This window comes from Hippocampus comes, unplaced genomic scaffold (assembly GCF_001891065.2).
Source record: "Hippocampus comes isolate QL1 unplaced genomic scaffold, H_comes_QL1_v1.1 scaffold80, whole genome shotgun sequence".
Lineage (NCBI taxonomy): Eukaryota > Metazoa > Chordata > Actinopteri > Syngnathiformes > Syngnathidae > Hippocampus > Hippocampus comes.
The window spans coordinates 1,770,519-1,786,122 of NW_017806164.1; the positions used below are offsets into that span (position 1 = coordinate 1,770,519).

At 40.5% G+C, this 15,604-nt stretch overlaps 3 protein-coding genes across 4 annotated transcripts in view; 1 reads left to right on the forward strand and 2 right to left on the reverse strand.

Moving 5' to 3' along the window:
* ddx21 (DEAD (Asp-Glu-Ala-Asp) box helicase 21) overlaps positions 1 to 7,202 on the reverse strand; it is a 9,237-nt gene extending 2,035 nt beyond the window's left edge. Inside the window, exons 1-13 of one of the 2 annotated variants that reach the window (XM_019895898.1) lie at positions 7,038 to 7,201; positions 4,972 to 5,193; positions 4,709 to 4,843; positions 4,434 to 4,509; positions 3,929 to 4,107; positions 3,684 to 3,801; positions 3,142 to 3,327; positions 2,413 to 2,558; positions 1,865 to 2,014; positions 968 to 1,129; positions 736 to 855; positions 507 to 580; positions 190 to 349 (exon numbers count right to left, since the gene is read on the reverse strand). In XM_019895898.1, coding sequence (XP_019751457.1) covers positions 190 to 349; positions 507 to 580; positions 736 to 855; positions 968 to 1,129; positions 1,865 to 2,014; positions 2,413 to 2,558; positions 3,142 to 3,327; positions 3,684 to 3,801; positions 3,929 to 4,107; positions 4,434 to 4,509; positions 4,709 to 4,843; positions 4,972 to 5,193; positions 7,038 to 7,118 — 1,809 coding nt within the window. In that variant the 5' untranslated portion in view covers positions 7,119 to 7,201. Of the gene's footprint in view, positions 1 to 189; positions 350 to 506; positions 581 to 735; positions 856 to 967; positions 1,130 to 1,864; positions 2,015 to 2,412; positions 2,559 to 3,141; positions 3,328 to 3,683; positions 3,802 to 3,928; positions 4,108 to 4,433; positions 4,510 to 4,708; positions 4,844 to 4,971; positions 5,194 to 7,037 lie in introns of both variants that reach the window. The other variant, XM_019895899.1, reaches the window with a different exon arrangement.
* A 1,035-nt stretch (positions 7,203 to 8,237) lies between these two features.
* Positions 8,238 to 11,094, reverse strand: psmc3 (proteasome 26S subunit, ATPase 3). The gene is made up of 2 exons (XM_019895892.1): positions 10,122 to 11,094; positions 8,238 to 9,032 (listed from the first exon to the last, which is right to left on the reverse strand). The coding sequence occupies exons 1-2, from the start codon at positions 11,064 to 11,066 to the stop codon at positions 8,694 to 8,696; spliced, it is 1,284 nt and encodes a 427-aa protein (XP_019751451.1). The 5' UTR covers positions 11,067 to 11,094; the 3' UTR covers positions 8,238 to 8,693.
* Positions 11,095 to 11,116: 22 nt separating this feature from the next.
* tbp (TATA box binding protein) lies at positions 11,117 to 15,455 on the forward strand. Its single transcript, XM_019895895.1, has 9 exons — positions 11,117 to 11,224; positions 11,520 to 11,738; positions 12,038 to 12,212; positions 12,349 to 12,526; positions 12,661 to 12,748; positions 13,394 to 13,485; positions 13,574 to 13,741; positions 14,282 to 14,376; positions 14,553 to 15,455. Exons 2-9 carry the CDS (start codon positions 11,688 to 11,690, stop codon positions 14,630 to 14,632), a joined length of 927 nt encoding a protein of 308 aa, XP_019751454.1. The 5' UTR covers positions 11,117 to 11,224; positions 11,520 to 11,687; the 3' UTR covers positions 14,633 to 15,455.
* The last annotated feature ends 149 nt before the right edge of the window (positions 15,456 to 15,604 follow it).

Here is a 15,604-nt window from a genome sequence, read left to right on the forward strand (position 1 = left end):
GGGGGGGCGCCCTGCGCCCAGTTTTGCTCCTCATGCATTTTGAAAAACATACGTTCGTGTCCATGCATGCTTCCATATTTTTTAAGCTACAATCCTTTTTACCATGCCTAAACAAAATACTGTGTGAGCATTCACGGCCTGCAGCACAAGATGAGCAGATTCACATGCAGTTTGTCCAGTTAAACTTACAGCGTCGGAGTTTTGCAGTGACCGCTGCTCCAGACTCGTCGCTCCAGAAATGTGCGCCAAGGCAGCAGCCAGCGCACCCACTGCTCCTTTCTCCTCTATCAGCTTCTCGGCAGACTCTCTGAAGTAGTCAACGGCTGCCGCTGGAACAGAGTCCAGGAACCTGGATGGAAAAACATAAAACTCCATTCAAATCAGGCAATTGCACGTGAGGCAGTGTTGTATTCCCACAGCACAGAGTAACTGGTTTTAAGTATGCAAAGGTAAAACATATGCCTCCTTAATTGGAGAGGCATACTCATTTTGTGTCCCGAACGCACCGTGTTGCATCCTTGCTCGATGACTTGATGATGTCATTGGCAGTGGGAACACCGACTCGTCTGAATGAAATGCCCTGCAGCAAAACCAAATACATTCAACTTTTGGCGTTAAAATTAATATCTCAGCTTGTCTTGCTACAATTCAGCAATGCTTTTATTTGAGATTCCCATGCGGCACAAATTCTTTGGAAGTTCTACAGATACTTTTGATTTAATAGACAACAGGTACCGCTTTGTTTTCCACGTAACGTAGCTGGTCCTCCTCTCTCTTCTGATAAAAGCAGATGCAAATTCCGGTCCTTCCAGCTCTGCCAGTTCTCCCTGACCGATGGATGTACGATTCCACATCCTAACAATTGAAGATAAGAGGTTGATGTCAACAGTTTCATGTAAATGTAGATGGGACAGTAGCTCTTTAATTTAAACGTGACAAGAAAATTCAGCTGAGCAGGGTGTCACACCTTGGGTGGAGAACACTGAATCACGAGGTCAACTTCGGGGATATCTAACCCGCGGGCTGCCACATTGGTCGCCACCAAAACCTCAAAGGATCCGCTCCTGAAGCCTTTCAAGGTCATTTCCCTTTGTTTTTGGGGAATGTCACCATGAAGGGACTGGGTACTCTGGAGAGATGTTATTCACACACCGCAATGTAAATGTGATACGTCTGGAACAAACTAAACACTGCAACTGGTTGATGAAAAAAAATGTCAAATCAACAACAGAAACAATTCGGATAAGCGTGGCATAACAAAGTGCTTTTATGCTGGGACATGCCTTACGTGGAAAAGATTCATACACTTCATCTTCTAACCATTTTTACATATAATTTCACTCAATTAAACTAGAGTTGTACTGCTCTTAAATGATACATAATCCCGTGAAACTTTTTACCACAGGGAATACATTTTCAACCCATCCGCAGTATGTGAAAAACTGCAATAAATACAGACCAAATGTAACCTTCTCCCCTCCTGCTCACTTTGAACATTTAGGAAGAATCAAAATACAAATGTATTAAAAACAGTTGGCAAGCGTATTTGAACACAAGAAGAATATTAAATGGATAAAATGTATCGAATATACTGCACATATATAGTAGTGGCTGTACATGTGTGTGCCTTTCGGAGGCAGCGCTTCGTAGGGCGATGTGTGACCTCGGCATATCTGTGCAAGTGTGGATGAGCTCCTGTGTGTGTGTGTGTCTGTTTTATTGCTCTACCGGCATTCAAAAAAAAACATTTTTTTCATTAAAAAACAGCTGCAAAGTGACTGTCTCTCCTCTCCCACCACCAGTTCAAAAGTAAAATCATTGTAATAGTAAGATAGTAGGCGCCCATTAACTGCACATGGTTTACCTGTTTGATGGATGTATTCAAGGAGAGTTCATTCGCTTCTTTCTTGGTCTCACAGAAGACGATGGTTCGGCCATGGCTGCCGCTGTACACCTGGATCACGTCTCCTAAAACCGCCGCGCGCTGTGACCAGTGGCATGCGATGGCCAGATGCTGCATGGGGTAGAACATGTGTATGTTAAGTGATTGGTGAGGTTGTTGCTGCTGCTCTGAAGAGAGATGGGCATATGACTAGGGATTTAACATCTAAACTTCATGATACGATGCAATATTATCACGATATGAACCTCACGCTACGATAATTATCATGATCTATAAGACTACATTTCCCTGATCCACATTGGGGAAAACTAACAGTCAATAAATTGTTACATAAGAATGAACGAAAATTTCTGTCTAGACTCATTTCCATGAGCAAATGAGTAGCCATAGCCGTGCCTGCTTGGATGTATCTTCTATTGCAGACGTCATGTTGTTGTTCTTTGGACCACCTTCACCCTAACACTTGTTAACCTCTCCCTTTAACCATTTGGAGACACACCCATACTTACTTCCACAGTTGTTGCGGTTCTCTGCGTTTTCTTTCCAATCAGGTCAACACGCTTGCAATCGGGCTTCATGTATTTCTTGGCCACATCGTAGACCCATGGAGGGCAGGTGGCCGAAAACAGGAGAGTCTGGGGGTTGGCGTCGCCATCTTGTGTGAAATGCAAACACAAGTAGGCACTGTTGTCAAATCAAGACAAAGCTGTGACACCACAAACTATGAGTAATTGCAAATAAAATGTGAATACTTGATGTTACAGAAAAGGCAATGTTCTGTTATTGCACTTCAGTTTTCAGTCATCAACTTCTTTTTTTACACTTCAAATTTTAAATGTTACTTTAAATCTGCCTTTAAGGCTATGCTACGGCACTGATCATCCCAATTTAAAAATACAAAAAAGTTGCAGATAGATCCACGTTAAAAAAATGGATTGTTCTTATTGTATTTATAAAAAGCCATTTACATGACAGTGTTGTCCATGCAATAATTACTAATTCATGAGGTAGCTGAAATTTGTTCCACTGTTGTCCATAAATGCTGCAAACATTCACAGTGCCAATGAGCGAAAAGCATCCCCCCCTCCCAACACCCCCCAATTTGATAGAGAAGAATTTTCTGAATGCTTATGATAAGCTTTCATGTGTGTGTGTGTGTGTGATTTTTTTTTTTTATGTAGCTTTCCTCGACTTTCATTTCTGAACTGTACATCAAAATCAACTATACAAATAAATACCTTTCTGATAGGAGGCGGCTAGAATTTCTTCCACTTGCTCAGCAAATCCCATGTCCAACATTTGGTCCACTTCATCCAGAACGACATGCTTCAGTTTTGTGAGGTCTAGTTTGTGATTCTGGATGAAGTCTCTGATACGACCAGGGGTTCCGACCAAAATATCAATTCCGTTACGGACGGCGTCAACTGGTTAAAAAAAATACATGATCACAATTGTTATCAGGATGACAACCAAATATAAAGTTTCGTTCCCTCCACAAGAAGGTGTACATAAACACTTGACACTCCAACTTTGTAGAAAAGTGTGGCAAGGGCCACAAAACAGCATTTCAACAATTTTCCCTGTTGTCAACGTAAATACATGAATCAACCTTTGGCAATTTATGTAAATGTAAAATTTGGTGTTTGATGTATTTAAATGAGGACGCTAGCACTGGCGCAAAGGACATTCGGGAACACTTGCAAGTTAAGGTACCACTTACATCCCAATTTTTGAAAAGCGTTCTTCATAATAAATAAATGCTTGTTTACAGAAGACTTACTCTGTGGGCTGTACGAGCTGCCTCCATAGAAACAGGAGATGCTCACTTTCTTGGCAATATCTTTAAAGTCCTTCGAGACCTGGATAGCCAACTCTCTGGTGGGAGCCAACACCAACACCTGCAGACAGATATGAGGTGAGGGGGTGGGGGAGACCAAAAAAAAAAAAAAAACCCTGTCTGTTCTGATCTGTCAGTAGTGAGGATATGGCATCAGCTAGATTAATGGGTTTAATGAGTGTGCGAACCTGGGGAGGGCGGCCTCTTGGCCGCTCGGATCCAGCCAACTGGAGCTTCTCCACCAGTGGGATGGCAAAGGAGAAGGTCTTTCCTGTTCCCGTGCGGGCTTGAGCAAGTACGTCATGCCCATCATATACGTGATCAAAGGTCTGGACCTGAATGTCAAACAGGTAGGAGACTCCTCGAGCTGAAAGCGCGAGAAAAGTGACAGAGTGTTAGTTCCAAGTAAAAAGTTAAAAAAAAAAACATTTAAACTGTAGCACAATGAAGAACTGAATCAGAACACCATTTTGTGTTTTCATTACAAGTACCACATTAACAGAGTGCCGGCACCTAGTGGTGACATTTATTTTGTCACGAACAAAGATATTGGACTGTTCTGTCAAGGTTTGCTGGACTTTTGATTTATTCATTCAAGAGCTAAATTGTAGTTCAGCAACCAAAAAACAACTCAAATTAGTTTTTGACAACAGTTTGGTGTGGAGTGTGTGTGAACGGAAACGTGATTGCTACCTTTTAGTTTTTGAATGGTGCCTTGGGAAATTCTGAAGTTGGAGAAGGCTCCTTCTTTCTGCTCAGGCGTTTCCTCCTAAAAATTGGAAAACAAATGAAATATGAGGGCTTTCAAAACTTGGGAGGAAAAAAAATCCCTACATAAAGGTCAATGCTAAATTACCTTTAATTACATAACAGTATTTAGGGGAAAAAAAGTGTCACTACCGTAACAGTATCACACATTCCTAACTTCTTATTTAATGTTTTTTATGTACATATAATAGCAATCTTACAGTTTCTTTTTCACTCTCACTGGTTGAGTCGTCTGACTGAGATGGTGTCTGGTTTGGAGTTGGAGCTGGTGTGTCAGGCATGGAATGTCCATTGATTTCAGCTTTAACGATTGCTTTAGTTTGCTTCTTTTTCATCTAAACCCAAGAAATGTAGAATAACTGCTTTTTAATTACCGGTACAAAAAAAATAAATAAATAAATTAACGATATGATTATAGTGTAGTTCATTTTTTGCACCACTTGGTAAAACGACTAGTACTAACCTCGACTGCCTCTGTGTTCTTTTTCTTCTTTTTCTTTGGTGGCTCAGAAGTGTCAGTGTTGCCATTCAGGTCAATGGCTTCATTTTTGTGGCCATTAACTTGGTCCTCTGCCAGCTTGTCTTTTTTCTTTTTCTTTTTCGGTACAGGACTTTCACAGTCCGGCTCCTCTTCTTCCTCCTGCATCAGCTTCTTCTTCAGTTTCTTGCCATCCTTTGATTTCATCTTCATGTTCAGGAAAGAAAATTGAATTGCTTTGAGATTTTTAGTCCACATTTACATGAAAAAGCAGTCTGGCCATTTATATAAAATACACTGAAGCACCACGGGTATCTGCACAATATAATATAAAACTCTAGTAAAGTATAATATAATCACATAATTGAAAAGTACCGTACATTTAAAAGCACTTACACATTAAAATAAAGTTCTTTAAAAACAATGACAGGACAAAAATAAAATGTAGCTTATTCTATTACAAGGAGTAAAAATAGTATGAAAAGTCATTTGTGAAATGTAGACATTTTACTAGACTTTTACTACACTTAAGGTTGGACTTAAAAGCCAAAAGAAATTGTTCATATCATAATACGCTACACTGCGAAGACAAAACATGACATTTTTGTTCCAGAAAAAAAAAAAATGATTTGTTCACGACGTAAGGCAAAACAACATTGTTCTTGTTTTTCTTTTGGTTCAACATGGAGGCTTTTAAGATCAGACTTCAAAGTCAAAACACAGAGTTAACGTGTTTGTGATTGAAACATTTTTTAATTCCTCTTTCCATATGGTCTTAAAAACACACAAGCCAATGGCTTTGACAAGCAGTGGATAAATCTATTTACCTGGCTCAGACATAATAGGAAAAACACAACACTTATTTTTGCCACAAGCGCTGTGGCCCAACACAGCAGTCACTCGCTGCCTCCCTCAACTAATTACAGGCTGGACACATTAAAATGACATGAGGTGACAGCCATTCACAAAGGAGCAGAAGAGAAGGAGAAGTATATTAAAGTTGGTATGCAACCAATAGAGTTAGAAAAACTAAAATATTTTAGTTTGAAAAGATAGTTTAAGATTGTATTTTTATGGAGGACACCGCAGCGTGCTATTGCAGCACAGGTGAACATGGACCACAGGTGCTTCAAAATACAGTACTGTCATCTGTTTTTCTCAAACAAAAGTGGCCCCACCACACAAGCTGTAAATCCATCATTGTTCTATGCAATTTTTATTTAACGAATGCTTTAACATGATAACAGTCATGGTCTTATTTGAGCTCTTGACCTAAAGTATGTCCTGTAAAAGAGAGTCCGTTGAATTTATAGAATACGTGCACGTCATCGCGCATTGTCACGATGGTACCTCCTCTGCCTCGATTTGAGCCTGGAAAAACCCTGTTACAGTTAAAAAACGCTTTGCGAGGCTGCCAATACAAATTGGGTTTGTAATGCAAATCGGTATTGTTTTTACAGGAAAAAAAATGTTTTATGTGAGAAGTAAATTAGAGTCCAAACAAATCTATTGTGTGCACCCTCGATTACGTTTAGAGCACATGTTGCGACATACCGTCATAGCTAGAATGTACCAAATGCGAACATATAATAACCACTAAATACAAATACTTGATGTCATACTTGTTTGTTTCCGGAAGCTTAATAGCTAACAACGTGGGGACAAAAACGTAGATCTTCACGTGCACGTGTCACGTTGTTTGAAGTATTCCGTACTCAACTTCCGGTGTCCACATTGTTTAAAGATCCGAACCGGCTCACGCGGCTTGTCAACGTGAGAACCTTGCTAGGCTAGATTGCTAATGTACAACCTCAATACAGCTGTTTCCGACTTTAAATTGTTCTTAATCTCAATGTTCATAACATTAACCCAAGTGGCTAGCTTGTAAAAAGCTAATTCTGACAAACGTGTCACATTTTCACAAGCCGCTAATCCACATTTTGACGTAGCGTGCCGCGCCACATGTCGTCTAGCATGGAAGTAGTCGTGAACACGATGCACTTCACGAGCTATTTGGATTTAAAAGGCAGTCCAAGGCACATTCTACTCACTTTTGGCGCCTTAAGGTCCGCGGCAGTGTCAATCTCTTCTTCCATGGTTTTGATCACTTCAACGACGCTTTTAGACGGCATTTCTCTCCCTGGATGGAATCCGACTTTGTGGACACACAGGCAATGTCTCGGCCACGCGGATGGAAAAGAACATACATGGTGCACGGGCACATGAAGACGAGAGTTGAGCATAGAAATACACGCGATAGATAAGCTAACGGGGACCCATACTGCAAATTATGTATTTATAATTATATAAGTGACTGATGTATATACTTGCATACACAATATCTACATATAGAATATGAGATATTTATCGTGAAATCTACACTGTATAAAATACTTATGAAAAATGTAGGCTGACAGTACGGTATCACACCAAAAATGTGAGCCCTTATAATTAATCGCCATGAAAGGTGTGGTGGGGGAATATTCGGGTTAGGGGGGATGACTGATACTTTACCAATGGAATTTTTTTTTTAAATGATAAAACAGGTCAACACATATTTTTTATCAGAGAGGGCTTCCTTTACGTGTCACGAAATGTATTTTTGACGCTGGTTCATTTTTTTTCCTTGGACATGCGGTTTTTGAGACGTTGTCTTTTTTTTTTTAATTGAACTTACACAAAAAAGCAAGGAAAAAAAACTTTGCCATCACCCGCATTTTTGGTTATGCATTTTTAATGAGCGTTTATGTACTTCCGGGTCAGTTTGGCGACTTTAACCTCCAATGTGCGCGTTTGTTTGACAAATGGCAATCCGTCGAGGTCGGATAGAGTTGTGCTGGAGGACTTCGAATTGTTGTTTTTAAATAAAATAAAATAAAATAGCGTTACCCGGTAGATAACTACACAAACGCTTGTTCAAAAATGCGTTCCTCTCGAAGAAAAGCTTTGCGTGATCTGGCAATGAGCTACTTGGGGAACGAGTAGTTTGTTTTCGCTAATACAGTACTTTCATATGGATTGTTTTGGTTGTGGTAGATTCACTACTGTTTGTAGTATCTCAAACAAGGGTAATGTACCTAACAACTGTTGACGATGACATTACATCAGTTTAATTGCATAATACCATGATGTTTTAGGAGTCCACTGTCCTCGATTTGTGGATTACCATGTTAATCCACAAATTTTGATTACCATGATCCATGACCATGGTGAATGTGAGTCTCCACGGACCAAGAAAAAGACAAATTTTGGGACATGCACTGGTATTTTTTTATTGATAATGGAGGGAAAAAAGACATAGGCACCTAATGCTTTTAGGTTCAGAATATCAGTACTAACTTCAAATTTTTTGTGCAGTGTAGTGGGCACTGGTTATCACAGCCACATTCACAGTTCCGAGTTTGGGGGGTTGAATCCAGCTTTCTGCCATCCTGTGAGTTTTCTGTTCTCACTGTGCTAACATGGGTTTTCTCAAGTTTCTCCCACATTCAAAAAACATGCATGTTAGGTGAATTGAGACTAGTGTCCAGTTTATATGTGAATACAGTATTTGCTTCAGATTAATAGTAGAATATAAAAGAAACAAAATGATTTGTTTTCATGTCTTTTTATTAGCTCAGTGTAAATCTGCTGTAACAAGTGTAGAGAATGCCACAACGTTTTTCACAAATTAAAGACTCCTCCACAAGCATGAACCCACAGTGTCCTTAAGCGTAGTACTGCAAGTTGGCCTTCTTCTTGGCTTGCACCTCCAGGATTCCCTCCATGTAATCCTCGTGGTTCAGCTCTGTGGCTCCACGGCGCAATGCGATCATACCCGCCTCCACGCACACAGCTTTGCACTGGGCTCCATTGAAGTCGTCGGTGCAGCGAGCCAGCTCTTCATAGTTAACGTCGGGACTCACATTCATCTTGCGGGAGTGAATCTGCATGATTCGGGCTCTGGCCTCCTCATTTGGCATGGGGAACTCGATCTTCCTGTCCAGACGACCTGAACGCAGCAGCGCCGGGTCCAAGATGTCCACTCTGTTGGTTGCTGCAATCACCTGCACGTGTGGACAAGATGATTACTGACTTTCTAGATAGCAAAGTAGTACATCCCAGGACGTATACGGAGAATCTTCGCTCCAAATACAGTGGATATAAAATGTCTACACATCCTTGTTCAAATGACACTTTTTTTAACATAAAAAAAAAATGTATACCAAAATAAATAATTTCCTTTTATCCATTTTTGAGAGGGGAAGTAAAAATAGACATTTGAGATAATGTATTTGCAGAGGTCTGCACACGCTCTAACAACTGGGATCTACATCCCAGTTCACTAATTACATTCAAAATCATGTTCAGTGGAAGTCAGCACATCCCTAACATCATTTCCGGTAAAGTGCATCTGATTACGGTAACCCAAAATAATTTTCAGATGTTCTAGTAAGCTTTTGCTGACATTTTTCGTTTGCTTTCGAGCAATCAGGTGATAATTATTGTGAGAAATTATTGAAATGTTAAGTGCCTTCACACAAATGTATATCATTAAGTTTAATCATAAAAGGTGAATTTGAAAAAATATATATTTCGGAGCAATCAAACTTGTCGATTTTCACCTTAATCACTATAAAAAAAAAATGTATACCAAAATAAATAATTTCCTTTTATCCATTTTTGAGAGGGGAAGTAAAAATAGACATTTGAGATAATGTATTTGCAGAGGTCTGCACACGCTCTAACAACTGGGATCTACATCCCAGTTCACTAATTACATTCAAAATCATGTTCAGTGGAAGTCAGCACATCCCTAACATCATTTCCGGTAAAGTGCATCTGATTACGGTAACCCAAAATAATTTTCAGATGTTCTAGTAAGCTTTTGCTGACATTTTTCGTTTGCTTTCGAGCAATCAGGTGATAATTATTGTGAGAAATTATTGAAATGTTAAGTGCCTTCACACAAATGTATATCATTAAGTTTAATCATAAAAGGTGAATTTGAAAAAATATATATTTCGGAGCAATCAAACTTGTCGATTTTCACCTTAATCACTCCCCAAGAAGTACAGAAGCTCTCAGCTTCGGAAAAGTTAGTAAATCCTAATTTAAAGGCTTGCAGTGTGGTTAACTGTTCTGAGAAACATTACCTTGACTTGCATGTTGGGTTGAAATCCATCCAGCTGATTGAGAAGCTCCAACATGGTCCTCTGCACCTCCCTGTCTCCCGCCTTCTCGCTGTCAAATCTCTTAGTACCAATGGCATCCAGCTCGTCAATGAAGATGATAGATGGGGCCTTCTCCTTGGCCAGGGCAAAGGCATCTCTCACCAACTTGGCTCCATCTCCGATGAACATCTGCACCAGCTGTGGACCAGCCAACTTCAGGAAGGTTGCTTTTGTCTGAGCCGCACAGGCCCTAGCTAGGAGGGTCTTCCCCGTCCCTGGTGGTCCATACATTAGGACTCCTTTAGGAGGCTGGATGCCCAGGTTTTCAAACTTTTCCTTGTGGTTCATGGGCAGGACGATTGCCTCAACCAGCTCCTGGATCTGCTTGTCCAGCCCTCCGATGTCGCTGTACTGCTCGGTGGGGCGCTCGTCAACCTCCATAGCTTTGACTCGGGAGTCATACTCAGTGGGTAAGGTCTCCAGGATCAAGTAGGAGTCTTTGTTGACACCCACCAGGTCCCCGGGCTTCAGCTTCTCGGCGTCCACCAGCCCGATCACCGGCAGGAAGTAAGTTTGCCGGGTGGACGTCTTGATGACAGCGCATTTTCCTTTTCTCTGCGAGTCGAGATCCACGTTCGCCCCGTCTTCTTCTTGGTCGTTGGGGTCCACATCCAGCAGCTCGATCACGTTCGACACGAGATATGGCAGGGTTTTGTTCACCTTTATCTTCTCCGTGTTTTCTTTAATTTTATCTTTCATAGCTTGCAATTCGTGGGTCACCCTCAGAACTTCGCTCTTCATTATCTTGATCTCGCTGTCGAGGAGTCGAGTTCGCTGAACTATCTCCTCCGTAGACATTTTTAACACCTCTTCGCCGATTCCATCTTCCACTTCGTCCCAAACTGATTTGTCACTCAGAGACGCCATCTTGATTCTGTCCTTCGTAACCTATGACACCGGAAGATAAAACATTCATCTTCCGGAAGTAGCAGATTGACTGTAGTTGCCGGATGAATTTGTGCCACTTACATAGAAGATGACACCAATTGCAAGCTAAAGAAAATACGGTTTTGTGTCGACCCCGCGTAAGTTGGCAGCCTCATTTGAAGGCATTTGTTCGTTTTCGGTGTGTTGAGGATGTAGCACGTTTCATGTGGCGTTAGCTCTTGTTGCTAACAGTAGCTCGGCGGGTAGCTACCGCCACCTGACTAGAAAGTACATTTACAATTTTCAAAAGTAGGGAGTAAAAGTAACAAGTCATCAGAAAAATAAATACGAAAGTACATTGAAAATTCTACTTAAGCAGATAAACTAAGTATTTGGTCTTTGTTACTTCCCGCCTCTGGTTGTAATTGGTTCCTATCAAACATTTTCACGCAGGGTCCAACTGTCAAGAAAGAAGGGCAAAGAGGACTTTCTCTTGGCCGACTTCAGAAAAGTGTTTCTCCTGTTTGTCAAACTACTGGACACGCAACTGTTGAGCAGTTGCCACACAAGCGACCGTGTCGGTGTGTGCGTTTCTGTTCCCTGAGGTGATAAGTTAAGAAGATGGATCAGAACAACAGCATACCAGCATTTCAGGGGCTGGCCTCCCCCCAGGTAACATAATTTCCAGTTCATTTCTACTCCCCTATCTATATCGCATGTACAGTATGTGTAAGCGAATCACAATACATATTTTAAATGGCGTGTGCTGTCATTTTTACTGGCACGTGTGTGACTACATTTTCTTGATCAGCTTTGGGGGAAATTCTCACACAATCCGTTAGGATGCCCTAAATGGAATTTTGTATGAATGTTTCATCAAATTATGTTACTGTATCTCATTAGATTAGGTTTATGTCAATATGGCTGTTCAGCCTAAATGTTTTTTTTTTGTTGTTGTTGTTTTTTTGCAGGGTGCCATGACACCAGGAACGCCCATCTTTAGTCCCATGATGCCATATGGTTCAGGCCTGACACCTCAACCCGTTCAAAACACAAACAGTTTATCTATACTGGAGGAACAGCAGCGGCAGCAGCAGCAGCAGCAGCAGCAGCAACAGGCGCAACAAGCACAACAGGCTAATGCAGGTACATGACATATGATCATTTCTGCATCCCTTTGGAGATGTGTATGTTAAGCAGACAACAAACATGGGAATATAGATGCTTTGTCTACTTGCGGTTAGTGAAGTTCATAATTGTGAGAGGAGAAGCTGTTTTCCAGGCCTTCCAGGTACATCGGGGCAGGCTCCTCAGCTCTTCCATTCCCAGGCAGTCACAGGTTCAACGACCACAGCGCTTCCAGGGAACACCCCCCTGTACAACACTCCACTGACCCCCATGACCCCCATCACACCAGCCACACCAGCCTCAGAGAGCTCTGGAATTGTGCCACAGCTACAGTATGTTTCAACATTAAGAGAATGCATTCAGGGCTGTGAACGCCAATAACATTTCATTAACGTCACAAATCTATGACCAACCATTTTGGCCGTTCATGAATCTCATCAACCATTTCCTCTTTCCTCACCACCAGAAACATTGTATCGACAGTTAATCTAGGCTGTAAATTGGACCTGAAGACCATTGCACTGAGAGCCAGGAATGCAGAGTACAACCCCAAGGTAAATGTCATTTCAGCTTTACTGTAGAGGCATACTTCTCACCATTTATTGAGCCTGGCAAGTCACATATTTTACTGTACCAAAGAAAAATCTCATGGGATACCACCAACTATATATGTCACAAAAAATGTATAAATTGAAATGGGGTGAGCGTGTGTGGTTTATCTTTATAATAGTGTGTTTTCACTTGTTTCTTGATTGCGTATTTATTTTTAACCATACTCTGTGCAGAAAAAACGAGCTAAGTATAACTTACTTTGGGGGCTAAAACGGATCATTACGTTTCCATTCATTTCATTAGGAAATATTACCACGATTCATGAACGTTTCAAGTAACTAATTGGCTCACGAATTAAGATCATAGAGGTTCTACTGTATTCTGTTGTGTGGATACACATTAATCACACCTTCAGATCTCTAATAGAACAGCGTTGATTTGTTCTGCCCGTCATTATACGCCACGGGCATAGATGGATAAACAAATATATTAAGTAGTTAATTTGAGTTGCATGAAATTAGATGATTTCCCGCTACATAACTGATCCCGCATAGCACACGCAGTGGTTGGGAATCCTTGGGCCAGAGTAACATGTACTGTATAATACCACGTTGGTCAACGTTGTTACATTGCTTCCTCTGTTTTAGCGTTTTGCCGCAGTCATCATGAGAATACGAGAACCCCGCACCACAGCTCTTATTTTTAGCTCTGGGAAAATGGTCTGCACAGGTGCAAAGAGGTTAGAAGAGATTATCTGCTCAAGCGCAATAAACACCTTTTCCATATTCCTTCCTCTGAATCTCACATTGAGCCTGTTGTATTCCTAGCGAGGAGCAGTCACGATTAGCGGCCAGGAAATATGCTCGTGTGGTGCAAAAACTCGGCTTTCAAGCCAAGTTTTTGGACTTCAAGATTCAGAATATGGTGGGCAGCTGTGACGTGAAGTTCCCCATTCGTCTGGAAGGCTTGGTCCTCACGCATCAACAGTTCAGCAGGTATGTTTCACTGGAACATAGTACTTGACAAAAAGAGCCAGCAAATCGTCCTGATACTTGACCATCCAACGGGCAAATGACAGAAAAGTGTTGACAAGCTCTATATGAGATTAAAACTGAACAGTTGAAAGTGTTCATTATTTATTTTTACTGCCATAGGTCAAGGGTGTTAAACTCATTTTTGTCATGAGCCACATTTTAGTGATAGTTTCCCTTGGAGGGCCGCTATGATTGAAACCAAATAAAGAAAATCAATGATAACGGTTTATTCAACTATTGTTTAAGTTACTGTAATGAGGGGTTTGGTTCCAAGAAAAAGCTTACAATATCTCTTATTTATTACTTATTGAGAATTTTAAATTTTGCCTTTTAGGAAGCATCATGTAAGTTGCCATGTTTGATTTGCTTTCGGGGGCCACATAAAATGATGCGGTGGACCAGATCTGGCCCCTGGGCCTTGAGTTTGACACCATGCCATAGGTGATTTACTTTCAGACTTTTTTTTTTTAAACCAACCTGCATTGTTTTATTTTCTTGCAGCTATGAACCTGAGCTGTTTCCAGGGCTGATTTATCGAATGATCAAACCCAGAATCGTCTTGCTCATATTTGTTTCCGGGAAGGTGGTATTAACAGGTAATATCTGCTTCTCTGGAGTCATCTTTCATTTCATTAATTTGAACGCAGTCTCGCACTCCTGGAGATTTAGAAATATACAGGTTAAAGAGTGTGTTTCACTGTTCAACTCGGTCACTGATCGTCATTCAAGTGTTTCATTTTAATCAAGTCACTTTTTCTACATTTGTGTCAAGGTGCAAAGGTGAGAGGTGAAATCTATGAAGCATTTGAGAACATCTACCCCATCCTGAAAGGTTTCCGCAAGACGACGTAGACCCTTGGCACCTTCTTCCACAGCCATTTTATTTTTATTTTTCCAAGTCTTTTTAAACGTCTTCTGACATGTGAACTGCACATTTGATAGTTGTGCAAGTATGTGACTTTTTATTTTGAATAACTATTTACAAGTATATGTTCATCTGATCATTTCCACGACTATTTTTATGACATGTTCACGCTTGTTTTCACTAGTTTTAAAGGTTTTTCAAACCCTTGTACATAAGTCTGAAAAAAATGCTGACCGTTTCTTTTTTGTTCATCTTCAAGCGGTTTTAAATAGTTTTATACATTTTTTTAAATCATTTTCTGTTCCATTATACAATGAAGTAGTTTCTTTGGATTCTTTTTCTGCTTATGTTTCAGTTGATGTATAGTCGCCGGCAGATGCTGGGTTTGTGTGTGAGATTTTGGAACAATCCTCTCAAATTCAAGGTTTCTGTATCAAAATATTGTAGTTTAAACTTGACAAGTTAGAAATGGTTACATTGATTGATCTTCTGGTGGTTAAGGTGATGACGCACAGGAACCTTTTCATTTGGCCTGTATGCTCACTGTAACATCTAAAATCACAAATTTCTTTGGTCTATTGAAAGAAACATTGATAGGCAGCTTCTCAAATGCTCTCATACAATGTTATACTTTGAATAGTGTTCCTGCACTTGACATGAGCACCCGCTCCTGAGATGTTAGCAATTTTGTTTTGTTTTTTCAACAATGCCAATTTGCTCTCAACGTGTTTGAAAAATGAGTTGAATGCTTTGATCTAAAAGAATGCAGTATTGAAATTTGCCCATGTACAATAAATCTGTACATAGTGACCCTTGTGAAAGCTTCCTTTTTACATTCTAAATGAACAAATCTGATGACAATTTTTACAATTGGTTTTATTTTAAACTTTCAGTAAGTAGGTATCTCCCTTTAATCAAGCAAATTTCAGTCAAGGTCAACATTTTAACCATAGTGTGTA